Source organism: Gymnoscopelus microlampas (assembly GCF_963454915.1).
Source record: "Gymnoscopelus microlampas genome assembly, chromosome: 15".
In the NCBI taxonomy this organism is placed as follows: domain Eukaryota; kingdom Metazoa; phylum Chordata; class Actinopteri; order Myctophiformes; family Myctophidae; genus Gymnoscopelus; species Gymnoscopelus microlampas.
The window spans coordinates 5,766,107-5,793,959 of NC_139952.1; the positions used below are offsets into that span (position 1 = coordinate 5,766,107).

General features: G+C 42.5%; 2 protein-coding genes across 2 annotated transcripts; both read left to right on the forward strand.

Moving 5' to 3' along the window:
- Positions 1-601: 601 nt before the first annotated feature.
- Positions 602-23,979, forward strand: zdhhc18b (zDHHC palmitoyltransferase 18b; the record flags this gene model as incomplete). The annotated part of the gene is made up of 10 exons (XM_084080284.1): positions 602-687; positions 2,125-2,268; positions 4,228-4,388; positions 7,235-7,384; positions 8,591-8,728; positions 12,699-12,766; positions 13,207-13,308; positions 14,217-14,329; positions 18,253-18,355; positions 23,545-23,979. 10 exons carry the CDS (start codon positions 602-604, stop codon positions 23,977-23,979), a joined length of 1,500 nt encoding a protein of 499 aa, XP_083936410.1.
- On the forward strand, positions 10,524-11,288 carry LOC311061183 (copper chaperone for superoxide dismutase-like; the record flags this gene model as incomplete). Its single annotated transcript, XM_084079742.1, has 1 exon — positions 10,524-11,288. One exon carries the CDS (start codon positions 10,524-10,526, stop codon positions 11,286-11,288), a length of 765 nt encoding a protein of 254 aa, XP_083935868.1.
- Positions 23,980-27,853: the final 3,874 nt, after the last annotated feature.

Below are 27,853 nucleotides of genomic sequence, written 5' to 3' on the forward strand. Positions count from 1 at the left end.
CACTTCACAGCCCTATATACATTTTGGCTATTTGTCTACAAGCTCACAATGCGTTGCGATGCGACGCATTGCGACGCAAAGTAGACTACTCAAAATTGTGCATAATGAGTAGGCCTACTTTTACTTTTGGTACTTTAAGTACATTTAGATGCCAAAACTTATTTGTACAAGTATAAGTACATTTTGAATTCCGGACTTTAACTTGTAACAGTCTTTCTATATTGCAGACAGTATTGATACTTTTTAAGTAAAAAAAATGAGTACTTTTTCCACCACTTTTGCTAAATAAGTTAAGATTTCGTGAAAGCATAAATATTTATAAAATGTTAACTTTTATTTTGAAATCAGAATGAATCCAGCTCCGACGGAACTGGTCTATTTAAAGCGTCGCTCTTTGACGCAACCGGACGGACAGACATGCCTCCATTCATCTGAAACACCGCGAGCCCGTCTGTCTGTCTCTCTCCCTCTCTCTCCCTCTCTCTCTATCTCTATCTGTCTGTCTGCTCTGCTGTGATGCTGTCTGCTGCTCTGCACATGACATGGTGCTCCAAGCCAGAGGAACAGCAACGAAAACGACAACAAACGGACGCCGCAAAACATGAAAAACTGCGAATATCAGCAAATAGGACCGCAGGCAGTTTCACCTACACCCCCCACCGCTGCCGCCGCCCCGCCCCCACCTCCAGCACAGCATCAGCACCACCATCAGAACCCTGGAGAAGATGCTGAGGCTGAGGAGGTAGGGATGCCCTTTACATGCTTTTTCTCCATTTGTGTGTGTGTGTTTTTTTTTTATTTTGCCCTTTTTTTTAGATTAAGACATTTTTTATTTTATTTATAAAAAAAATAGATGGTTTGATGTTTAATGTTGCACTGCAAATGGCTGAGGGGGAAACGGTAGGCTATATTCTTTATGCATGTAAGTAGCTATGTAGGGAAATTGAGTTAAAGTGATTCTGATTCTATCAGAATCACGATCATGAAATTAAACTTGACGATTAATTGTACGTGCGTTAAGTGATATTTGTTTTTTTTTAAATAAGGGTTAATAGCCTTTGATCAAGACTATCATATATGTATTTGATCGAGTCTGACTTTTACTTTCGTATCTACAGATAGATGCAAATGTCAAAATCGATAACTATGATAGCTCTGGTCCATAGCGTTAGAGGGAGTTATCCTAACGCAATGGACCAGAGCTACGATCTATGATAGTCTCTTGATCCAAGGCTAAAATATTTGCTATTGTCACTGCTATTTATTATTGCCACTGCTATGATAACCCCGTCTCTTCAATAAACAGACAATACATTGTTCAGTTCGGGACATCAACATCCAATCAGGAGAGGGAACTCATAGAAGACATAGGTTAAACAAGTTCAATTGGAAGTGATGAAACAAAGAAGTGAGAAGACTACATTGTAACTGGAACACTTTAAAATTGAAGCGATGAATCCTACTCTCTCCTGATTCACTGTCTGAAATTGACAACCTACCGTAAAATGTATTTTCTGTTTGATAAAGAGCTGGAGAGACATGGAGACTGAAAAAACACTCTATAGCAATGATTACTATCACACTATAGAGATTAAACTTTTTGAGGAGGTAAGCCAGTGAAGATCATGACATTTAGAGGTTTTGTACAGGGCACATATGACAGATAACTTAAATATACCAAGACATGACTGACATATTTAATAATTTCATACTGTCATAATACTTGGAAATAGTGGAAAACAATAGCCGGTACAAGCTCACAAGCTCAAGCTTGTAGAGCTGTGATTTCCGCTATTTTTTCAATTATAAGTGTTGAAATGTATGTGTGAAATTTGTTCAACATCGAAACGATTCAGAAGATTATGCAAAATAATTGCGATTATGTCAAATAATTGTGATCAGGTGATTATGTAATGATTGTGACAGGTGAGGAGGTTCTGGACTATTTTAGAATGTTTTCATGTTTGAAAAAGTACTCACATTTTTTTAACTTGAGTATTTACTTGAGCGTATATGTTTTCCACCACTGGTTGCGGATAAGGCTCTGAACCGTGAGAGGGACGCTGAGAGGAACCATCATCACCAGGACGACGACAACAACGACGACACAAAGAGCGACAACAGAAGGCCCAGGAGGAAGTGGGAGGTTTTCCCGGGAAAGAACCGCTTCTACTGCGATGGACGCATCATCGTGGCGAGACAGAGCGGCGTCCTGCCCCTCACCCTGGGCCTGATTCTGGTCACGTGTGGACTGTTCTTTATTTTTGAGTAAGTTCACGTTTTTATGTTTATATAAAAATAAATCATACAATAAATACAAATATATGTTTATACTGTATGTGTGTCCACAGTGGTGTGAAGTAACTAAGTGCATTTACTCAAGTACTGTACCTCAATTTTGATTTTTTCTTTTTTCCTATTTCCAATACTTTTACTTCTACTCCACTACATTGACGTGTTTAATGTATGTTTTGTAATAATAATCAAAATCTACAAAGTAACTAGTAAGTAAAGCTTTTTACATAATTGTAGTGGAGTAAAAGTACAATATTTGCCTCTGAGATGTAGTGGAGTAGAAGTAAAAGTATAGAAGAATTGAGATACTGCAGTATAGTAACAAATTCCTTAAAATTGTACTTAAAGACGGGGTGCCGTGATTTTCAGTGATCCCCCCCCTAAAACATAATCATCAGGTATTATGGTTATACTAGGAGGAAGATTTTTTTCAAAAAAGTGTACAGAAATTGTTAAAATTATGTTTTTATGTGGACACGCCTCCAGTTCATTAAGTACATGGTTCTCACCTTAGCACCAGCCACCTGTCCTAGTCCCTCCTCCTCCTCATGCCCACACCTGTTGTGTTATGATAATGAGGGGGAGGGTATGTTTTTACTATGTCACTAAAGCGCTGTTTCTCTATTGGCACGTTTGACCCTCAAGGTTTCAGCCTCCAGGAAAAAACTCCAAATAGTCAGAGAAAACATAAAACAGTAACACCATAAAACCACCAACGGGGGGCTTAATGAAATTCTATCAACCTCATAGACACGTGAAAAACAGGAAAAGTGCAAAAACATGGCACCAGCTCTTTAAAATTGTACTTAAGTACAGTGCTTGAGTAAATGTACTTAGTTACTTTACACCACTGAATTTAGTCCATTATAAAACGTTTTCCTGTGTCGATACGTTGATGTATGAAACGTATTATTTACATTACAACACAATTATTATTATTATTCAATGAATCGAAAAAGGAATCAATAGAATAATAACTAACAATATAATGGGTGGTTGCAGCCCTGTTGTTGACTCAGTGGTGGGGTACAGTAGTCCAACAGCACCCTCTGCTGGTAGAAGTGGCATTATGGACGCCCGACCTACAATGTAGGCCCAGGGGTCTTCAACAGGGGGTCCGGGACCCCTAGGGGGTCCTCAGAGTTACTACAGGGGGGGCGCCAAATCTTTGTGTGATATGATATTATTTACATTAACCACCAGCGTCCCTTTTCTGAGGAGAACTTTAGCCAAAAATAGCAGATATACAAGCTCACAATGCCTCGCAAGTAAAAAAAAAGAGAAGTTGAATCTGCAACCCAATTTTATACAATATAGACGGGATCCCTGCTTCATCTCTCTGTCTCTGCTTTTTGAATAGCCAACACATGGTTAAATCGGTTAAAATGATTGTGACGCTAATTAACACGTTTTGCTGGGGACCCCCCTGGTACCCATAAATTATTATTAATCATTATATCATTATTTTAAATACTTATTATTATGTAATCATTACTTTTGGTACTTTAAGTACATATTGATGCCAAATACTTTTGTACTTTTAATAAAAGTAAATTTAGAATTATGGACTAGAATTCCCATAACTCCCCCATAACTGAGAGTGTACAAATGGAACCAAATGGACCCTTTTGGTTCCATTTGTACACTCTCAGAGTGACACACCCGTTAAGAGGCCATTTGGAACCCCCTCAGAGTGTTTCCAGTGAGCCAACATGCACAATATCAGCACCCTGACTCTGTTTGACCATGAATGGAACAGAGCCTTCATTAGTATCATTGACAACACCTGTGAATTTCGTCATAATATGGCTGCTGTGCATAGAGCATATTGGGGTTGAAGAAAAAAAAAGAATAAAAAAATAACATGACCAAAATAAATGAATGGTTCTGTCTCCCTGTGGTCTCTCTGTGGTTGGACCGTCGTCGCGACAGCTGTCCCTTCCTGGTGCGTCACCTGACCAGATGCATCCCCGCCATTGGAGGAGTTCTCTGCGTGTTCGTCATCGTCACGCTGCTGCAGACCAGCCTGTCGGACCCCGGCATCCTGCCACGCGCCACACCCGACGAGGCGGCGCACATCGAGAGGCAGATCGGTATGAAAGAGAGACCCCGGCAGATCACCAAACACACACACACACACACACACACACACACACACACACACACACACACACACACACACACACACACACACACACACACACACACACACACACACACACACACACACACACACACACTTCTTAAAAGTGTTATTTTTCTTTCCTAATTTATGAAATTATTTTGAATTTGTTTTTAATTCATAAAAAATGTTGAATTATTTGCAGAGATATTTGAACATCTTTTGAAATATTAATAATTCAAAACAAAATATAGGATAAAATGGGTCCATGACCCACAAATGGGTCCCGACCCACTGTTTGGGAAACGGTGATCTAAAACATGGGTTTTCAACACCTAGGGGTACGGGACCCCTACTACAGTAGGTGGTCCTCAAAGTTATTACAGGGGGGCCGCCACATCTTTGTGTGATAAGGAACTTTTTACGACTCGAACCCTAGAATCCCTATTCCGAGGGGAACATTAGCTGAAAATAGCAGATCTACAATCTCGCAACGCCTCGCACTGCAAAGAGGTTTGGGGTATGGGGGGAAAAAAGAGCAGACCAAGTGCAAGTATTGAGGGTTTAAAGGACAACTTTGTTTTTTTACAACCAATGTTTATGTTTTAGATTGTAATTAAAGTAAATAAAAGATGGGTGTTAAAAAAATTAAATTTACTGCTTTCTATAGTTTTAGCAATTTTCACAATCTTTTTTACAGTGTTTTCACAGTGGGCGGGGGCATTCTGTCCGGTGGCTAAATATGTATTTTTTTAACACATTAACCCGGCGTTTTCTTTATTATTATTTACAGTAGCTCTTCTAGCCCCCAATAACTCACATCTGGCCATTTCGGACAGCCGGACCTTTTTTATTGTGTAAAAAAGGCATATTTAGCCACCGGACAGAATGCCCCCCCCCCCCGCCCACTGTAAAAAATATCGCAAAAAATGCTAAAACTATAAAAAGCTGTAAATGAAAAAAAAATTACACTCATCATTTATTTACTTTAATTACAAGCTAAAATATAAACCTTGGTTGTAAAAAAACAAAGTTGTCCTTTAAGTGGTTAACTGTCTGAACATACACATTAACATGAATCCAACACAACGCTACAAAGTGGGGGTCCCTGCTTCATCTCTCTCTCAGCTAAGGGGTCCTTGGCCTGAAAAGAAAAAGACCCCTGCTCTAAAACCCTCAGTGTTAAAGTAATACTCTGTAAGTTGTTTTCATTTTGAATGAATGAACAGGGAGACAGTCCTTTGTCTCTTGGTAGAACATCATTTGTCTATTAACGTGTTTGAACATCTAGCTGTTACGTCACTTGGCCTGGTGCCTCTCCTCATTAAATCTTTGAATATATATATATATATATATATTATTAAAGCAAATGTTTTTTTAACTAGAATCTTTGCTTCTTGGGGTTCCCTAGCTCGAACAGCATATTTTGAGATGGGGGTCCGCGGCCAAATACATATCATTTTGGGTGGTCCTTGACATGAAAAAGTTTGAGAACCACTGATTATAGCAACATACGTTTTTATTTTATTTTTTTAATGTAAGATTTAGAAGATATTTGTAGAATCCCCCAGAAGCAAAGACTTGAGTTACAAATGTTCACTTAAAAAATATACATATTCAAAGATTTGCACACATGTTTCATGATTAAAAATAAATAAATAGCTGATATACAAGCTCAAGCTCATGAGCTTGTAGATCTGCTATTTTTGAATACCCAAAGTATAAGAAAGTGGTACAAATCAGATCAGATGCTTTCTTAATGGGTTAAGGATGCTTAGAAGCTCGTTGGCACTCGCGCCCAGCCACGAGTCGACTGCTACCGCTTTGATTGTGTTAAAGGTTAATTGAAAGGTTAATTAAAGGACGTTCTGTGTCAATTGCAGAGGAAGACTCCGTCACAACAGTTAGCACATGCTCTGTCATTCTCTTCAAAGTGTAATGTCGTTGCTCTCAAGTGGAAACCTTGCTTGTTCTAAATCGTTACTTTTCAGGAAATATAAAAAATAACCTGTTTTCCAATGGATGCACAAAGTTATTATTTTGTTATAAGCTCTTGTTAATACTTTTTATTGGATAAATGCACACTTAATTATAAAAATAGCACAAAACAAAAGCTCATGTACAAGCTCACTATGTGTCACATCATGTGAGTTGATCTGCTATTTTCGCTACTTTTGCGTGACACATTTGTGTATGACGAAATAGGGCATTCATTTACGAAAATAAAAGTACGGGAAAAAACGGAGATACAGGGTTTCTGCCTGACAGTGATGAATTGTCAGTCAGCGTGTTACAGCTTCCTTCCAGAGAGGCTTGTGTTGGTTATGATTGGATTCCCTGACATCCTGGGAAATACAAACAAATATCCGACGCGTGTTTGCTGTGTGTTCTACGCTGATGTGCGTAGTGGTTGAGTTTGTTTGATGAATGTGTGTTGGGGTGTTTTAACACATCAAAGACTTGAAAACACGAGTCACTTAAGCCCTATTTTATACTTCGGCTATATTCGGAAATAGTTAGACCACTACTACTCACGCACGCACTTCCTCTCTCTCTCTCTCTCTCTCTCTCTCTCTCTCTCTCTCTCTCTCTCTCTCTCTCTCTCTCTCTCTCTCTCTCTCTCTCTCTCTCTCTCTCTCTCTCTCTCTCTCTCTCTCCATGAGAAAACATGCTGTGTTACATTGTCAAAGCTAATCTAAAAAAACAACAACAAAAAGTCAGAAATTGTGTACAATTAAAATGGAATAAAGAATTGTGTAAACAGGTCTGTCTGTCTGTCTCTCTCTCTCTCTCTCTCTCTCTCTCTCTGTCATGCAGACAGCGTAGGTAACTCATCGTACCGCCCCCCGCCGCGCACCAAGGAGGTTCTCATCAACCAGCAGGTGGTCAAGCTGAAGTACTGCTTCACCTGCAAGATGTTCCGTCCTCCACGCACCTCCCACTGCAGCCTGTGTGACAACTGTGTGGGTGAGTCGCCGCCTCTCACCGGGGCTGTGTATCTATAGGCTCTATGCACGGCAGCCATATCGTTAAGAAAGTGGGCCTCTTCCTTACTTCCTTCACAGGTGTTACCAATCATACTAATGAAGGCTCTGTTCCATTCTGGTTCAAACAGAGTCGGGGTGCTGGTATTGTGTGCATGTTGTCACTGGAAAACGCTCTGCTATACCAGCGGGTCCAGATACCTTCATGGTTCCTTGAGGGGGTTCAAAATGGCCACCTACAAACTCGGAGAGTATATAAATGGAACCATTTGGTCCATTTGGTTCCATTTGTACATTCTCAGAGTCATGGGGGTGCTTGAAATTAAGACGTTTGAGAACCACTGTGCTACAACTAAATGGAACAGAGCCTTCTGTTCCAATTAAAACAATTGGTAAGTCCTGTGAAGGAAAGATCAGGCCCATATTGCCAATATGGCTGCTCTGCATAGAGCCTATTGGCAAGAAGATACAATACACAGAAGCATCAAATCGTCACCCCTATAGGGTTCACATTTAACCTCAAATTCAGTTATTTAACGCATAATTGTGACTGGTCAAAGCGGTGGTGAGAAACCTTCTCTGCCCTACTGGGGCGAGGTGGAACACTGGCTATGTGGGTGAAAACAGTCCGTTAACAGAGGTTTTATTGTACTCTATTGGAACTGTTCACAGATGTCAGATGTCTGTATTCATAAGTACTGCTGACAGAGCCTTGGACTGCATTTAAAGAGGACTTGTTAAGCTGCGTGGATTGGAGTGCATTGTGGACTGCTGTTAATGTTGTTAAAACTGTTCCATCCTAGGTGTCAGGCTATGCTTCTCAACCTCGTTCAACTAAGGTTGAAAGAGGTTGTATGAACGGGTGATGATGTAGGTAGGCTAGTTAGTAACGTAAATAATGAGCTTTCTAATACTGTCAAGTTCACTGTTACATGATGCCAGCATAATAGGCTCTATGCACAGCAGTCATATTATCACTTCCTTCACAGGTGTTACCAATGATACTAATGAAGGCTCTGCTCCATTTAGTGTAGCACAGTGTCTCTCAGATTTTTCAATTTCCACGACCCCCATAACTCTGTACAAATGGAACCAAATGAGCCCTTACGGGTCCATTTGGCCCCGTACGGGTCCATTTGGACCCATCACTGTCCCTGGGTGTTATGAGCGTTTTTGTGTCTCATTGCAGAGCGTTTCGACCATCACTGTCCGTGGGTAGGGAACTGCGTGGGGAAGCGTAACTATCGTTTCTTCTACACCTTCATCGTGTCGCTGTCCTTCCTCACCGCCTTCATCTTCGGCTGTGTGACAGCTCATATAGCGCTGAGTAAGTATCTATACACACAACTATACTACCTATATTCACATGCTATGTGCATTTCACTCGCTTGAGTGCTGTACTTTAGTACAGTTCTGGAGTATTTGGTGTATTTATTTTTTGAAGCACATGACTTTCTCTCTGCTACATTTCAAAAAGAAAATATTGTACTTTTGACACTACATTACTAGGAAGGGAGTCTTGGGACCCAAACATACAAAAATAATGTTATGAATTATCCACGTAAGCCCTGTTTCAAATATAGTGAAGATAGCCGCGACACGTTGTGAGCTTGTAGATCTGCTATTTACACTGTTTTTGAAAACAGTTGCATAGTTACAATGTTACAAACTATAATGAATAAGGCAGGGTTTCATAACGTCATACTGTAGCTTCATGTGGATCTCAGACTTCATGTGAGCAGCCTGTGACACCAGTCGTCCATGACAGTGGTGACATGTGCATAAGGACCCAGTATTTGGCGCGGACCCCCGTCTGAAGATATTTTGTGCCAGAGACCACCATACAAGATTTGTGTTGTTAACACATGATTGCTAGCATTAAAACATACTTTTTAGCGGCGCTAGCCGCTCTATACCTTTAGGTATAGAGCGGATATTAGCCCTCTATGCCTGGCTTTTGCGTCAACGTTCTGATTGGTCAGGTGCGCCAACGTTCTGATTGGTCAGGTGCGTCAACGTTCTGATTGGTCAGGTGCGTCAACGTTCTGATTGGTCAGGTGCGCCAAAGTTGTGATTGGTCACTATTCATGACATCACTATGATGTCATGAATATAGAATTCGATGTCTATATAAACGATGACAATGACTTCATCTTATTATTCATTTGGCTAAAGTCTCCGTCTAGGTAAGTTATTTAAAGTTAATATGACGAATAGAAAGAGAAAGATACAAGAACAGATGAAGGGTGAATGTATAGAAAGTCTGAGTTCGGGACCCAGTCATCCGTTATGACAGAATGGTTTGATAGAGACGATCGAGAATCCAAGAGTCCGTTAAGGTTCTGATTGGTCAGGCCCGTCAAGGTTCTGATTGATCAGGCCCGTCAAGGTTCTGATTGGTCAGGCCCGTCAAGGTTGTGATTTGTCAGGCAAGGGGACTATTCATGACATCACTATGATGTCAAGGTTTATTTTTTATTTCCTCATGTTTTTTTTTGTATATATTTTTATTTGGCTAAAGTCTCCTTCTAGGTAAGTTATTTAAAGTTAGATCCTCAATTTAACTTTATCTGTCGTCGACGCTCTGATTGGTCAGACCCGTCAACAAAGTGATTGGTCAAGCTTCACATGACACATCGCTATAAACACATTATAAACACATATCGATGACATAATGTATTCAAAGGCGCCGCTACCTTCACACAGGGTGTGATTTTTCATCCCCATGCCAGCTTTTTTTACCTTATATTGACGGTCCACGGAGACCCACGGGAGCCGCGATGTGTACACAGATGTAAACACTGCGTGGGGGGTGGGGGAGGGTCTCCTCTATCCACCGGAACAAAAAATGGTGTAACTGCGATCGGCCATTTTGTTGCTACCGGCCGTTAAGAGCTCCCTCTTGTTGAATTAAAAAAGGACGTTTTGAAACCCGTTTCACAGATTTCATATCGGGACAGTTTCTCGTGCAAAATCGCTCGCTCGCGAGATGAGTACAAGCCTTGCTACTTTTACGTAAGCCATATATGGACCTCTCTCAAACATGGCGTCACCACATGGGGGGACTTATCCAATAAATTGTGTCACCTTTGCACGAGCGGAGGGGACGTAGCGTTTTGAACATGGAGACGAGCAGACCGGCCAGGCTGGAGTTCGGCGTGCAGATGACGGGCGAAAGCTGCGGAGACGCCGTGAGAGCCGCTCTGGAGGGAAAGCCCGGCGTGGAGTCGGTCAGCGTGGATGTCGGTAGGCAGGAGGTTCTGGTGGAGTCGTCTCTGAGCACGGCGGACGTCCTGGCTCTGATCGAAAGCACCGGGCTCAGGGCGGTGCTCAAAGGCATCGGAGGAGGAGGCGGCATCGAACCGGACCTGGGCGCGGCCGTGGCCGTGATGTCAGGCCCGGCCGGTCGGGGGGTCCGGGGCGCGGTGCGCTTCGTCCAGCTGTCGCCGGACCGCTGCCTGGTGGACGGGACCATCGACGGCCTGGAGCCCGGGGCACACGGCCTCCACGTGCACGCGCTGGGCGACCTGACGCGCGACGACTTCCTCGGCTGCGGCGAGCACTACAACCCGTTCGGGAGGCGGCACGGGGGTCCCGGCGACTCCGAGAGGCACGCGGGGGACCTGGGGAACATCGTCGCCGGGCCGGACGGCAGGGCCGCGTTCCGGCTGGAGGACGGTCAGATAAAGGTGCGGGACGTGGTCGGGCGCTCGCTGGTGGTGGACGCCGGGGAGGACGACCTGGGCCGAGGAGGTCACGCCCTCTCCGGACAGACGGGTAACTCCGGGGCCAGACTGGCCGGTGGGATCATCGCCCGCTCGGCGGGGCTCTTCCAGAACCCCAAGCAGGTGTGTGCCTGCGACGGACGGACTCTGTGGGAGAGATGAGAAATAACCCATGAAGACCTGAGGCCGATTCTACAAAATGCCTTCTAAATCAGTAGTTCTCCAATTTTTTTGGTGCCAAGGATCCCCAAAACTATATGTATTTAGCCGCGGACCCCCGCATCTGAAAATGTTTTGCGCCAGGCGACCACCAGAAGAGATGATTTGTGTTACATTATTTAAAAATATAATCAATTTCTTTTCAAAAGAAATTCAAAAATAGCAGATGAGAAGCTCGCAGCGCGGCATGAAATGACGCGCTGTGAGCTTGTAGATCTGCTATTGTTGAGAACCACTGTTCTAAACCACTTGTTCTAAATCCTGGGTTTTCTGAAAAACTGATGCTATGGCTAAAATCTAAAATTACACGGATGCCGGTTTTAATGGGATAAGATAATACCGTTATTGATCCCGCGAGGGAGATCCAGTCACCAAAGACAGCACAGCAGTTCAGATGCAGGTTCAGAATCAGAATCAGAATCAGGTTTATTGTCACATCACAGGTTTACAAGGTAAAAAAGTGGGTGAAATTAGTTTTTGTACATCACTCCCATCGCAACGTTAGATTCCGTAGAAAGAAGAGTGGGGAGAGAGAAGAAGAAGAGGGGTAGGGGGCAAGTGGGAAGGAGATCAACAAGAGAACAATAGAAGGCCAAAAACAAGTTATCTACATATTTACAAAGTACCTGAGATAAGAGACAAACTAAGGTGCCTGAGCATAGCAGCAATGTATGTATACTGTGCATGATATACTTATAGACGCTAAGGTGCTTAGAGAGAAAAAAGAGCGCAATAATAAAAAATAAAAAAAACAAAAAAAGTTTGTGCAAGGAAAAAGTACTGTAGACACAGTCTCTGTGTCTCTCCTGCTCTTTAATAAACAGAAAATACTAATTTTACCAATTTTCAGGTGGGTGGTCAAATTTCAGCCAATCAGGAGAGAGTACCCATGTATCAGCTTAGATGTGATAGTTTTCCAGTTGCAATGTTGTCTGCTTATATCTTTGGCATCACTCCCAATTTCACTTGTTCATCCTGTATCTTGTGTGAGGTCTCTCTCCTGATTGGAATGAAATTGGTATCCCGACCTGAAAACGCATTTTCTGTTTACTAAAGAGCTGGAGAGACGGGAAGACTCCTGTTACTGAGTTGGAGTGTACACAAGAATTAACAGCGCCTTCATTAGTGTCATTGGTGAGATATGTGAAGGAAGTAAGGAAGAGGCCCAATTTCTTTCCAATATGGCTGTTGTGCATAGAGCCTAGTTATTTGCTGTGTCCAGGCTGTTCCGCTGAGAAGCACCTACTCTATGTTAACCTCTTTGACCCTGTTTGTACCTTAACCTTGACTTTCATCTGTCACTTGTATGGAGAACTAATTAACTTGCTTTGTCTGTCTTCCTTCTTCCTTCAGGGGCTCAAGATGGAAAAGGTTTGGTGTTTGCGCTTCAGCAGAGTCCCGGCAGATATCCTTTCTCATCTGTGCGTGTGTGTGTGTGTGTGTGTGTGTGTGTGTGTGTGTGTGTGTGTGTGTGTGTGTGTGTGTGTGTGTGTTATTATGATTATTGTTACAAAACATACATTAACCACTTCAGCCATATTTAAACTTAGGCTACTTGAAAATAGCTGTGTGTGCTTGTAGATCGGCTATTTTCTGCTAAATCTGAAAACTTGGGAAAATATGGGACATTCCGCATAACAAGTACTTTTACTTTTGGTACTTTAAGTACATTTTGATGCCAATACTTTTGTACTTTTACTCAAGTAAATTGAGAATATACTAGTGTGGGCCAGATGTCCCCACAAGTATAGCGGTATTTGGGCAGATCATGTTGCTGTGGGGGTGATTTGTTTGTCGAGGGTTTTTCTTACACTCGTTGCCGTAATGCCGTCCGTTGACCTTGACGTAGCACTGGTGCACTGCGGTGGAGCTGGCTATCTGTTTCTTCTCGGTGTGGTCCATCTTGGGTCTGTCGGGTTTCCACACGTACCTGTTGGCTGCCAATCTCACCACCAACGAAGATGTGAGTATACCGACCGTCCATATAGAGCTATTGTCTTTTGAACACATTTATGACCCATGAAGACCGGGAAAGCGTCTCAGTCATTTTACATTTGTTTGGCTAATTCAAAAAGAGCAGATACCCAAAAATAGCAGATCATATGATCACATGATCTGCTATTTTGGAAAAATCGTGAACATTTAAATACATTTTTAAAGGGAACATTTTTAACTCCAATCTTTGCTCCGGGGGGGGGGGGGGGGGGTCCTTGACATGAAAAAAAGGTTTGGTTCCAGGGACCCCCAGAAGCAAAGATTTGAGTTAAAATGTAGTTAAACAAGGGAACCAGGAGACCTGGTACTGCCAGACCCCTAGTGGTTGAAATCTGAATGGCCGGACTTCGCATGACGTGTGTGCAGAGGAAAAGTAGTAGTAGGAAAAGAGGGACAGACCGACAGACAAAGCCTCATGTAGGCCGACCCCCTGGGTCTGGCAACAAAAATATATATATATTCAAAGATTTGCACACATTTTCACGATAAAAAGAAATAGCAGATCTACAAGCTAGATCTGCTATTTTTGAATAGCCAAAGTATAAAATAATGGTTAATGAATCTAAAATGACACAAATGTGTTCCAGGATTGAATGGGTTAAGGGATGTGAATCACTGGTTTCTTTCAAAACTGTCCTGAAAAAGCATCTGGAATCAGGAAACTACAAGTGGAGTTCCCATTGAAATGAGGGGTCATACGCTGTATTTCCCTTTTCTCCTCCTGTAAATATAGCTATTTGTAAAAAGCATAAAGATAGGACATTTTGAGATATGTTTTTGATATGATCAACGTTCATCCGTGTAGCTGCCAGCTTGTCGCTGTGACTTACTGTTGTGTTGTCTTGTGTTGTGTTTTGTTGTGTTGTGTGTTGACAGATCAAAGGCTCCTGGTCGGGGAAGAGTGGTTCTGAAGACACCACCAACCCTTACAGTCACAGAAACATCTTCTACAACTGTGGATCTATACTGTGCTCGCCCATGCCCCCCAGGTCAGTGTTCCTACACGGCATGCCCCCCATGTCTTATGAGTGTATATAGGGTTGCCACCCGTCCCGTAAAAATACGGAATCGTCCCGTAATTGGAAACTAAAAGACGCGTTCCGTATTGAACTGATAAGGGACGCACTTTGTCCCGTATTTGCAAGTCGGGGAATCAATATGAAAGACGGCGATTTATTTGCCGTCCTGTCTCTTCTCTGTGTGAGTGAGAGCTCAGAGCGGGTGTCAATCAGTCTTGCCAAGTATAGCGAGAGAAATGAGCCAGCCGACCTACAAAAACAAGCCAAATTTTGTTCCAGGGAAGTTGCTGGAAATAAGCAGACTTGGCAACGCTGAGTGTATATATCCCTTATCAGACGACGTCACACAGCCAGTATACGCGTGCAGGCTGTCTTCAAAAGAACGCTATGGTACAAGTCGCCGCTCCTGTGCGCAGCAACACATTGTGAGGATTTTACATGGAAACATACACCCGATGTTGGGTTTCTAAGTTCTGGCCTTTGATTGCCTTTCAATAAAACCACATTTGATAGACATATGTATCACCTACATGTTACTGATTAGAGAGAATTTTATATTTTTGTAATCAGTTCATTATTTCCTGCATAATCGATGAGTAAAACTGACGTGTGTAATTTGAGATTTGTTGACAATAATAGCCTAGTAGAGAGAGGTGCCGCGCTGTGCGTCCTGGCCGTCTCCAGGAATCCATTGCAGCCTGTGCGCTCTACAAACCCAGTTGGCATTGCGGGTGGTTTTAGAGTCCGCTGTGCGCTTTCCCAAAGGTGTGTGGGCAGAATAGCAATTTTGGGGATATAGCAACAACGCGCCCACGGGCACGCCTCCACCCGCAAATAACGTAATCGGCATAATGCAGAACGGGTATAGCAGGTGCAGGGACAGTGCCAGCTCCATTATCCGTATTTCACGGGTAATGGGTAGAAAATCACAGGTAATGGTTAATGGGTGCGGCTTTCGACTGGTCTGGAATAGAGCGGCTACAGTACTCACAATATGTCACGTCCTTGACACATTGTGAGCTTGTAGGCCTGCTCTTCTCTGTGCCTGACACTGCGATACCGCAACGACATATGACTCACATGCACATCCCTTCACATCCCTCGGGAGCGCCTCGCCAGCCTACACACAGGACGTTGAATGAACCAAAACCAGCGCACCTGAAAAAAAAAACGAGGCTTGGGGATCTGATTTGATTACATGCAACCGGCACCTCCACTTGCAGTCTCAATGTTTGTAAAGAAGTAATGTATCTCTATACAAGTGATATACTGTAGTCATGGACTATCTAATATTGGAATGCATGTAGGTGTATAAAATAGCGAGGCAAAGTACCAGTTGAGAGGTGAGAGGAGTAATCATACCTTTTAAAAGCTCCGCTTTCCCTTGTAGGAGTACTTTCAAGTTGTGCAGAAAATAGATTTTCTCTATTCCTTGCATAACTAACCACAACAGCCAACTCTAAGTCAATTTTACGACATATAACTCAGACAACATGTCGTGATACGTTTGTCAAATCAAAACCCACAAGGTTTCGATAACATTCAGGTGGCAAAGAAAATGGAAAAGAAAATATCAATCCTAAGCTCATTCTTGCAGTCTAATAAATGCAAAACATTAACACGTTCTTTGTTCACAATATGCATTTTATGTTTTCAGAGTGGCACTTTTAAATATTTCAGGAATCAATATTTCTACAAGCTAGTTTTGATTAGCTTTGATGTTTTTTTTTTGTCTTTATAATTGTTTTCATCCCAGGATTTTGTAACCCTTATTTTTCACCCGGTGCCAATTTTCTAAGTGATCCTGGGCACTACACTCCCCTCACCAGCCTAGGGAGCCCAGGGCCGGCTCATGCCTCCTTCAATGCATGAGAGCCAACTGACCTTCTTTTCACCTGACAGGGGGGAGGTTCCCCTGTTTTCCCTGATGTTCTCTTTCTGATGACATACAGTAACCACACCTGCAAGGTTACAAAACGCTCCAAGAGAAAATTAAAGGACAGACCGTACAAGCAGTTCCTTCTATTAGGATAAGGATAATTCCTTTTAACAGGCCGTTCATGAAAGTCCTTGCGGTCTTGTTTCCAATGAGGGCCTGTGAGCAATTAGGGGTTAAGAGTCTTGCTCAGGGACAAATTTCATTTCATCGACACATTTTGCTGGCATGGCCTGGAATCGTACCTTGGGCAACCAGGGCTTCTGGTTCCCTAGGCGGGCTCACTAACCAGTAACCACTCAGCTATGAGTGGTTACTGGTTAGCTATGCTATCGCCCCTTATTAGGCTATGTTGGTCTGCTGACATCAGTAGCCGTTGTCAGAGGACATGGAGGCCAGTCTATGACATCAGTCATCTCCATGTTTGGGCATGTCAAGTAGCAGACAAGAGAAAAGATAAAGACACATTCCTGAAATGCATTATATACTGTATACTAGACCAGTGCCCTTCACCGGGCTACTCGGGACCACGCAAATCTACGTGTTGTCAGAGTACTCGTTGCACCTGTTGTTAGAACATGAGTACCCAGTGCACTGCGAGTGACATCATCGGTAGGCAGGTTTCATTTCAAACAAGATTTCAAACTTAAGTTTGTATTAACAAGAACAATGGCTTCTATTTCAGCATGCTAACTTTTCAGGAAGAGAAAAGCTATAGTTTCTACTAGCTTGGAATCCCCTTCAATGTCATTGATAGGCAGGTTTGTTTATAGCCCACCAGTGAGATGCAGAGTGTAGATGGAAATGGCAGTGGCGGCTAGTTTGTGATTCCACAGATATAAAACCCATACATTTTTTCCCATAGAGATTTCCAAAAATATTTATACTAATTATTTTAAGCCTGGAACCAAGCCATCCAGGCTCCTGGTGAATCATGACCAAAAAATATTTGAAAACCGCAAAGAAAAGCGTATCTATTAAATATAGTAGTCTGTAGTTTGGAATCACAGTTATATTTTCACTAGTTTGGAACCACTGTTCTATTTCAGGACTAAATTATATCGATCATTTACAATCAAGCTGTCAAAAACACACTCTGACTGACGTGTGTTTTTCTCCATCCCGGCCCGCAACTGTAGCTTACTGCCCGGGGCGACAGAGCAGGACCTGCCGCTCGGCAAGAGTAAATAGAATGCAGTTGAAATACTCAAATAGCGATTTGGGGGCTTGTTTTGTCTGCAGGCACATACAACAAATAGAAAATGTACACCGGGACCCCTTCAGCTTTAATTCACCGGTGTTCATTTAACCATGAGATCGTACAAAAACACCCAAAATGGCTCATTTAAGACAACTCTTTCAACTATTGAACTTAATTTGTGCTATATTACAATATTGTTTAAGATTGATTGATTGATTGAATACTTTATTTAGAAGTTTGCAGAAAACGAAAGCACAGTTCAAATACAAGGTCAACTAAATAGGATAAAAAAAAAGCTTATGGCTTGTTTCTATTGGGGTCATTTGTACTCAATTCACAGTGACATTAAATGACAGACAGATATACACTTCTATAAGAGCTGTGTTTTTAGTCTGCCTGTGTCTCTGAAAGGGCTTGTGTGCGTTGTCTTCCCCGTGCCGCTGGTTCTCGGTCGAGCTGGATGAATCAAGGGGTCAACCTTCCATTGTCAGGGTGGCATACAGTAACATAACAAGGGTGAAGAGGGGGTGAAGCGAACACCGCCTCAGTAGGGATTTTCCATCTGGAGCGAAGATACAGACGTGATAAAACGTTTTGTTCGCCTCACCCTGCTCGATTGTTGCGGCAAGTCGCGTCTTTGCGTTGACTCTGTATGTAATCGCGCTGCGCGAACAAATGTTTCCGCGTCCGGTGAGAACCCACCTTTACACTTCCTTTTCGGCTGTTTGACCGTCACTGTTGTGGTTTGCGTTGCAGTTTGATCGACAGGCGAGGCCTCCTGCCCACAGACGTGGCCATCCAGACCAGCGCCACAGAGATCCAGCCGCCCGATCCGGACGCCAAAAACCAGATCAACGTGGTAGGAGGGCCCCCCAAACTCCTCCCCCCTCACCCATTTCGGATGCTGTCAATGCACTGAATGGGACATTATCGAGTTTAATCAGACTATTGATTGGTCTAAGTAGGTGAGATACTGACCTACCCACATTTTATCAGACTATTGATGGGTCTAATCAAGATATACTGACCTACCGACGGGGCTCAGTTGGTGTTTTGTATAAAGTATAGTTTTGGACCGCATCGGAGGCGCGCTGTCTCAAGCAAACTTGAGCCACGAGAGGCACCAGTGAGCTAAAGCGAGCGAGTTGCTGTGCCGAACGTTGCAAAGTTCGCTTGAGCCGACTCAGCGCCGTCCGAGTTATGTACCGATAGGCACAGAATCGTAAATCATGTTTTGGGGTGAGCGTTTCCCCCAACTTTCATCAACCCACCACTACTTAGACCAATCAATAGTCAGATTAAACGTGATAATGTCCCGTGCATTGACAGCGTCCGAAGCCGGTGCCCCCTTCATTCCATGTTCTTAATCTTTGTGTGTGTGTGTGTGTGATAAGAAACCAGCGGATCTCCGCTGGTTTCTACTATACGTTCCATTGATAAATGAGGGCCAGTGTAAGGAAATTGGTCGTGGTCCCCACAAGATAAATTGTTTTTGTTAGGCTTAGAATTAGGAAATGATTCAGATTGTGTGGTTTAGGACATTTAGAGGTTAGGTTTAGGTTAGTTAAAACATTATCACAAGTATAGTAATGTGTGTGTGTGTGTGTGTGTGTGTGTGTGTGTGTGTGTGTGTGTGTGTGTGTGTGTGTGTGTGTGTGTGTGTGTGTGTGTGTGTGTGTGTGTGTATGCTATTCTGCCATCGGCCACCAGGAGGAGACATGTCTGGACTTTGCCCTGTCCTTCGCTGGCTGATGTTCTTGGTTTTAGTCAGAGATCCTTAATATACCAAGATAACGTAATCCCACACCTCGCCACTAGGTAGGACATGGTCGTTGGAAGTGGGCGTGGTGACTCCACTTTAAAGAGACTCGCAAAGTCTCCTAAACCCATGTGACACACTCACACATACAGGAAATCAAAGATGCCTAGTCTTGGATTCCTATCATTTGTCTTTGGTTTATTGCAGTGGTTCTCAAAGTGAGGTCCAGTGAGGGACCCTTAGGGTTCCTTGGGGGTGTTCTAAATGGACCCTTACGGGCCTTTAACTCTGAGAGTGTTACGGGTCCATTTGGTTCCATTTTGTACACTCTCAGAGTTATGAGTGTCCTTGAAATTAAAAAAGTTTGGGAACCACTTGTTTAGTGCAACCAGACAGACAGACAGACAGACAGACAGACAGACAGCCAGACAGACAGACAGACAGACATGGCTGAAGATTGGTAGAGCTCAACTGTAAAGAGTAGGGGACCACTGTGTCTGTCTGTCTGTCTGTCTGTCTGTCTGTCTGTCTGTGTCTGCATGTGACGTGGCTTTTCTAGTCACATCATGTCACATAATAGCAGTGGTTCTCAGCCGATCCTGTGAGCTCCAAATACATATTGAGGGGCCTTGACATGAAAAGATTTCTGAACCACTGCTCTAAGCTGATGTGTGAAACACAAATACAGTCGTTTACACAGGGAATGCCTGAGTGCTCTTCACTGAACCTTGGACAATAACCCTTACAATCTAATCTCCCATAAGAGGATAAAACGTTTTTTCATCACATAGTGCCTTGGACTGCTCCGCACAGCTGTTCACTGATCTCTTCTCCTCTGCTCCCTCCTCTCCTCTCCTCTCCTCTCCTCTCCTCTCCTCTCCTCTCCTCTCCTCAACTCTGACCTCTGGTGGTGTAGTGCTGCAACCTTTTTGATTAATCGAGTAATACCAGTTTATACTTACATTTCATTTACAAGCTCACAATGTGCCACGGTGCTTGTAGAGCTGCTATTGTCAGTATCTTTTTCTACCATATTTTAAAATACAAAAAAATCTATATTAAATGGGACAGTTAACCGTTGGACGTCCTTGGTTGGTTGTATTTCTCTCACTGTGTGTTGTATGTTATATTGTATGTATTTGTATTTATTTGTTATTGTAGGTTTTATTATTATTTTTCCGCCGTTTTTTGCAGTTCTGGCATCTAAATCAGTTTAATCACTGATTTGGTATATTAAAGACTATTTCTAAATAGCCAATCTACAAGCTTGCATTGCAACGCTATTTTAAAAAACACTTAAAAAATCTTGGTGGGGGGCAACGTCACAGAATATGATATATTTTATATACATATTTATATTTTTTTATATAAATATATTTATAATATTATACATTTACTACAAATGTGGGGGGTCCCTGACATGAAAAAGATTGAGAACCACTGCGAACCACAGTATCGACAAGCTCTGTGATGAGCTTATCAGGAGCTGGTCTTTCTCACACACACACACACACACACACACACACACACACACACACACACACACACACACACACACACACACACACACACACAGCTGGCTTTGCATGTGAGGCAATAGGCTCTATGCACAGCAGCCATATTGGAAAGAAATTGGGCCTCTTCTTACTTCATTCACAGGTGTTACCAATGGTACTAATGAAGGCTCTGTTCTATTCTGGTCAGGGTGCTGATATCGTGCATGTTGGCTCACTAGAAACACTCCATTTTGGTTCCCAAATGGCCCCTTATGGTGTGTGTGTAACTCTGAGAAATGGAACCAAATGGACCCGTAAGGGTCCATTTGGTTCCATTTGTACACTCTCAGAGTTATGGGGGTCCTTGAAAATAAGACAACCACTGTGCCACACTAAATGGAACAGAGCCTTAATTAGTATTATTGGTAACACCTGTGAAGGAAGTGAGGAAGGGGCCCAATTAATTCCCAATATGCCTGCTGTGCATAGAGCCTATTGAGTGACTCTTCATCACGCAACCTTGTGTTGAGTAAACTAGCCAGTATTGGGTATTAAATATTCCACTGGTACACAAAAACAACTGAGGAAGACCTGTTAGGTTGAAACGCGTCCGTATTTTCTGTCCGTGGAGAAAAGTGTGAAAGGGACATTTATTGTGTGCTGACTATTTTCTCACTTTCCCAAAAACAACTGGCCAACATGGAACATAAGCTCAAGGTCCACTGTTATTACACTGTACATGTAAAGAAAAGCTGTAGATTTGTATGTGAAATGGTCATTTAAAATGTATGATTTTTCAAGTACAGTAGTTGCTATTAGCTTCCACACAAAACGTTGACACCAGTTAGGCATGTCACAATGTAATTACATAATCGCATGAACATAATTATTTGAGATAATAATAGTTTTTTATAATCTCTGAATTTCCATTCATCTGTTGAAAAGGCATTCTCAAAAATTGTGTAAATAGCTGATCTACTACAAGCTCACAGTTTTTTAAAATATATTATGTTCCAATGTTCCATGCCAAAAACACAATTAAATCGTTAGTTGCAATTCTTTGTATGATCAAGTAAAACTTCATGATCGTCGTCATAGCCCTAGACACGTGCATGTTAAACAATGCATGATGGTCTCCATCATTCATGGTTTAATATTTAGAAGTGTCAAAACAGGTTGGAGCTTACAAACTGCTTAAAGGGATATTTCACTTTCACAACATTTTTGGGTCATTTTATCGTCTACTCAGGCTTTTATGAGCCCCCCAGACAATTTTTAAATTGCTTGATTCAGTATTTAGATATTTGATATTCATTTTATCAGACACGCCCCCTTCCTTTACAAACCCATTGTAACTTCAAACTCCATTTTGAACATGTTAGATTCATCAAAAACACCAGTCCTTCGTCCTGGTGACTGATATTGTCCTTCTAATGTGTGAGGAGACCGTGTTTTTCAATAACTTTTTGTATTTATTTTTTATATATTTTTTGGAAAATAAAAAGAATAAAAATACAATAAAAAGATAAAATAAAATAAATGAAAAAAGTAAAGAACACAGCCCCCTCATGTATTAGGAGGGCAGGATGAGTCACCAGAACCAAGGACGGGTGTTTTTGATGAATTCCATCAACATCAAAACCCTTCAACAGAAATAGCTAATCTACAAACTCACAATGCATTGCATTGTGGCGCCTTGTGAGCTTGCAAGTCAGCGATCTTAGCTGACCTAACGTTCACCCTAGGCCTGAATAAGTATGAGCTTTTAAATGACAAAGGGTTTTTCTTCCACATGTGTCGTAAACTGAGAAGACAGTGTAAAGGACATTAAAATGGTCAGCTTGAAGCCAAAGAAATTAAGAGTTAGAAATGAGTTATTTGAGTGAGGACCACGGTGGATTCTGGGGTCAGTCAAGTCCCTCTCTACTAGTCTCGCGTAGCCAGACAACTATTCCACAATCCCTGAATGCTATATAGAGTCTGAAACTACACCGCCTGATATCCGAGAGAGGAAACTGGCACTTTTCTGGTATCTTTACATTTTATTTTGTAATTTCCATTTCTGCTAAGCTGTAAACTAAATATACTTAGATGATTTTGATTTATATTAGGATAAATTTGCGCGACTGTAAAGACGAAACAGAAGTGGGGAGGACGCTTCACATCCGGTTTATATTCTAATCATGATCAAGAGCTTCCGAGTCCCAGACTGTATGAAAAATGAAAATTGTGGGAGGCAACAGTCTGGCCACGCAAGACTACTCTCTACAGTATCTCAGCAACCGTCACCTACAGTATGTAGACAGTATATTACTGCATAGTAATGGTCAGTGATGGAAGTACTCACATTTATTACTTAAGTAAAAGTATCAATACTATGAGGATCACATTTGTCACTTTGACATATGACCTCTGACCCTTAGATCTCCCACCATTTTGAAATATATGAAAAATATCTGCTCCTGGGATTTTTGATCAAAAAGCACAAAACTTTCTTCACACAAACGTGAAGGGGGGGGGCGCTATAGCAGTCGTTTGAAAATGCAAACTTTAAACATGCATAAATCATGCCTCGTTTGAACACCAGCCATGAAACGTGCTTACACATGTGCCTTGACTCATGAGCAACATATCTGTCACTTTGACCAGACTTTTGACTTCCGCCCTTAGATCTCCCGCCACTTTAAGCAGTTTACAGTGTGTTTACATTGTGTGTTTATCTCAGTGTTCACAGTGTGTTTACATATTGTGTGTTTATCTCAGTGTTCACAACATATTGTGTGTTTATCTCAGTGTACACAGGGAACTAAAGGCTTGTTGGAGTCGGCCGCTCGCTCGCCTCTCCTCGTCTCCACTTCCTGTCCTCAGGGGAAGCCCCGCCCTGTAGCGCCGGCGGCCGCAGAGGCCCCGCCCCCCGCCCCACGGGCCGACAGCCTGGCCGTGAACTCTGACCCCCCGGCCGGTGAGGCGAGCCACACCACCACCACCAGCTCCTCCCCGGACGAAGCCCCGCCCTCTCCTCGACGCACCAATAGGAAGAGCCGGCCGCCCAGGCGGAGCAGGCGGGCGGCGGCGCTCCGCGTCCCGGGCCCCGCCTACCTCCCCACGTCCCCGCCCACCTCTCCGACCTCTCCGACCTCCCCGACCTCGCCACGCCCCCCACACACGCCCCACCCGGGTAGCGGGTACAAGGCCAGGGGACACAAAACTGCCCGCTTTGTCCCGTAATGCACCTCTTCCGACTGGTTTGAACTGCGCTGGTTGTCGAGGTGGGATCCGGGGACCTCCAGGGGGTCACTGAGGGGGTTCCGCGGGGGGGCTAAAATGAGGAACAGTTTAAACACCCACTTTTCAACCTTATCTTCATTATAATTGGTCCTCGCTAATGCTCATCAGTGGTGGAAGAAGAAGTACTAAGATGTTTTACTTAAGTAAAAGTAGCAATGCCGCAATATAAAGATACTCTGTTACAGGTAAAAGACCTGTGTTCAAAATGTTACTTGAGTAAAAGCTACAAAAGTGTTTGCATCAAGTACTTACTTTAAGTAACAAAAGTAAAAGTACTTCAATATTTGAAAATAGCAGATCTTCAAGCTCACAACGCGTCGCGTTGTGAGCTTGTAGATCGGCTATTTTCAAATAGCCTGTATAAAATAGGGCTGTCGTTCATGTATATTTTTTTATATAATCATTTATATCTGCAAAGTAACTAGTAACTAAAGTTTTCAAATATTTGTAGTGGAATAAAAGTACAATATTTGCCACTGAGATGTAGTGGAGTAAAAGTACAATATTTGCCTCTGAGATGTAGTGGAGTAGAAGTAAAAGTATAGAAAATTGGAAATACTCCAGTAAATACCTCACAATTGTACTTAAGTTGGCTACTTAAGTACTTAGTTACTTTACACCACTGATGCTCACTATAGGATGGCACCATTTCTCTCTACTCACTCTGTGTCTCATAGAAGGGCTGTGGACAGTTCAGAAATCCGCATACCAGTGACATCATCAATATAGGCAGGTTAGGTCCTATCTCAAACAAGATTTCAAACGTATCGTGTTATTAATGCAATGGCTTCTATTTCAGCATGCTGCCTGTCCAAGAAGAGAAAGGCTGTAGTTTATTTTGGCATGGCATCCGCATCGATGATCTCATTAGACAGGTTTCTGAACTGTCCACAGCCCACAGGTGAGATTCAGAGTAGACGGAAATGGTGCGAGGACCAATGATATGATATTGGGCCCCTTCCTTACTTCCTTCACAGGTGTTACCAATGACACTAATTAAGGCTCTGTTCCATTTCGTGTGGCATAGTGGTTGTCTTATTTTCAAGGACCCCCATAACTCTGAGAGTACACTCTCAGAGTTACACACCCACCATAAGGGGCCATTTGGAAAACAAAATGGAGTGTTTCTAGTGACCAGAACAGAGCCTTCATTAGTATCATTGGTAACACCTGTGAAGGAAGTAAGAAGAGGCCCACTTTCTTTCCAATATGGCTGCTGTGCATAGAGCCTATTGGTGAAAGTGCTCCTTTAGCCCACAACATAATTTCAAAATGGAGTTCTGCGGCAAAATTACTTTTTAACAATTTGTAGGCCCTGGACACAAAACCGTTTGGAGTGAAGGACCGTTTCCGTGAGTGGAACATTGGACAGTTTGATGCGTGCATGCTGCGACACGGTACAACTCACTTCTGTATCCAATACAAGTGATGACGCACCTGTACGGATTGTTCGTTATTCCAATGGAAGCGCCGGGCCCAGTTACAGTGGTGTGACCATAATGAGCGGTTCGCTTTTGTAGCGCTGAACGCAGCATAAGGAGGGAACAGCATGGGTCATGTGAAGGCAAATTTATGCCAAAAATAGCAGACCTACGCGGATGCGACGCGTTGTGGGCTTGTAGGTCTGCTATTTATGACGAAGTGTGAATCGGGCTTGATTCATCTGTGGTGAAAACAGACTTTCAATATCAACACGCAAAACATCAACTCTTTTTGAGGATCCGACCGGATTTGATCTTCCTCCGATGAATAACATCTCATGTAAAACACGATTTACCAGCATGCCAGAATCACCAAAAAGTAGCAAAAACAGTAGCTTTGTCATATTGGTAGATGGGACAAACTCTGGGATTATGCAACCATCAGTATCGCACTTCAAATGTCTTCACTGAAGGGCCAAAAGGCCAACACTTGTACTGTATTCACCTGCAAAGCAGGGAACTGGTTGACTTTGCGTAAAGTGGGACATTTTGTAGTGAGAGTAGAGTATTTTCAGTGTTACACTTCCTTCAGTTTTTCCCCGCACTTTTTGTATTTGTTTTTGTTTTGTTTTAATATCTTTTTATCAGGGAATACATACAAAAGTAAATGTTTACAATTGTATCCCTCTTTAGTTTTTTGTTTTGTTTTGTTTCCCCCCACATTCTCTGTATAAAAGAAAGTTTGTTTTCCTGCACCTTGAGGAGTAGCTCTACATCGAGAAGGATGAAAATGGTACATTCGCAAACTGCATGCCGTATTGACTAGAAGTTGTGTTTTATGGTTCAAAACCATGCATTTGTTTTGATCTCTGCCAGACCGGATCAGCCGGCACTTTTTTCACCAAACTAGGCACAGATGCTCTTGTGCGCTACCGTATAACCGTCAAACAGAGTTTTGATACCATTTGCCTGTAATTATATTTAAATAAGTAAGCCTTGACGAGCCATGTGGTCCATAGGGCTGGAGCCTCTCTATCTCCTGTTTCTGTAGCGTCTTCTGGGGGCGCCACAAACGCATACACTCTCATCATTTCCCCCTACAGCTTCCTCATGTCTTGGCAGCTGCACCCCCACCAATGACACAGCGCTTGGGTAGACAACCCGGCCTGGCGGAGATCTACACTCAGAGGAGCACACTTTTTCTAGTTTAATTAGCATTCATTCACGACACCTGATATACCTCAGAGCTCCTCTCACCCCCTTTTAATCCGGGAGGAATGTTATTTATTTTGGAGAGCGGTGTTTTGGATTGATTTGATCCCACCTCTTATTTGTGGTTGTACAGTGGTGAAAGAAGTACTCAGATTTGTTTTACTTACAGTAAGTAAAAAGTAGCAATACCACAACAACAACAAAAAATGAAAAGTAAAATGCCTGTATTTAAAATTTGACTTGAGTAAAAGTACAAAAGTATTGGCATCAAAATATACTTGCAGTACCAAAGTAAAAGTACTCACATTTTTCAAAATGTCCAGATCTACACGCTTGTAGAGCTGCTATTTTTGTAGATCTGTATGAAAGTATAAAATAAGGCTTAAAGGTAGGGCAAGTGATTTTCTTTGGTTAAAATAATTGTTAAATAGTTCTATATTCTGATAGCACTCATTGCTATAGAGTGTTTGTGCAGTATTAAACAGTTTAATAAATCAGTTTCAGTTTCATTTCCAATTGTATCCAATAAGGATAGAGAACTCAGTCAGGATACAGATTAAACAAGTGAAATTGGAAGTGACGACACAAAGAAATGAGCAGACAACATTGGAACTGGAACACTGTAAAATGAAGCTGATTGTATATTATAGTATGTATATAGTATGGGTACTTTTTGGCTGAGATTTTGTCACCTACCGGAGACCTGTTACTGAACAAACACTCTATAGCAATGATTACTATCAGAATATAGAGCTTTTAACCTTTTAACAGAAAACATTTTTGTTTTAACCAAAACATATCACTTCTTACCCTACCTTTAATTTGTCAATATATGTTTTGTAATCTAAATCTGCAAATTAACTTGTAACTAAAGCTTGTCAAGTGATCGTAGTGGAGTAAAGAGTACAACAAACACTTGTTACAAGCTCAGTTTTGTTACAAGCTCGCGACAAACTTGCGGTGCGTTGTGAGCTTCAGTAGATCTGCTATTTTTTGGCGAAAGTTTCCCCTAGGCATGCTGGGGCTCAAGTTGGTGAGTGCAGTACTTGAGTATATCGTCTCGGTCGGGTGGAAACCTCATAGGTCCAAATTCAATTTCTGAAACGGCAAAAGTAGCAGATCTACAAGCTCGAAACGCGTCGCTTCGTGCCGCGTTTCGAGCTTGTAGATCTGCTTCTTTT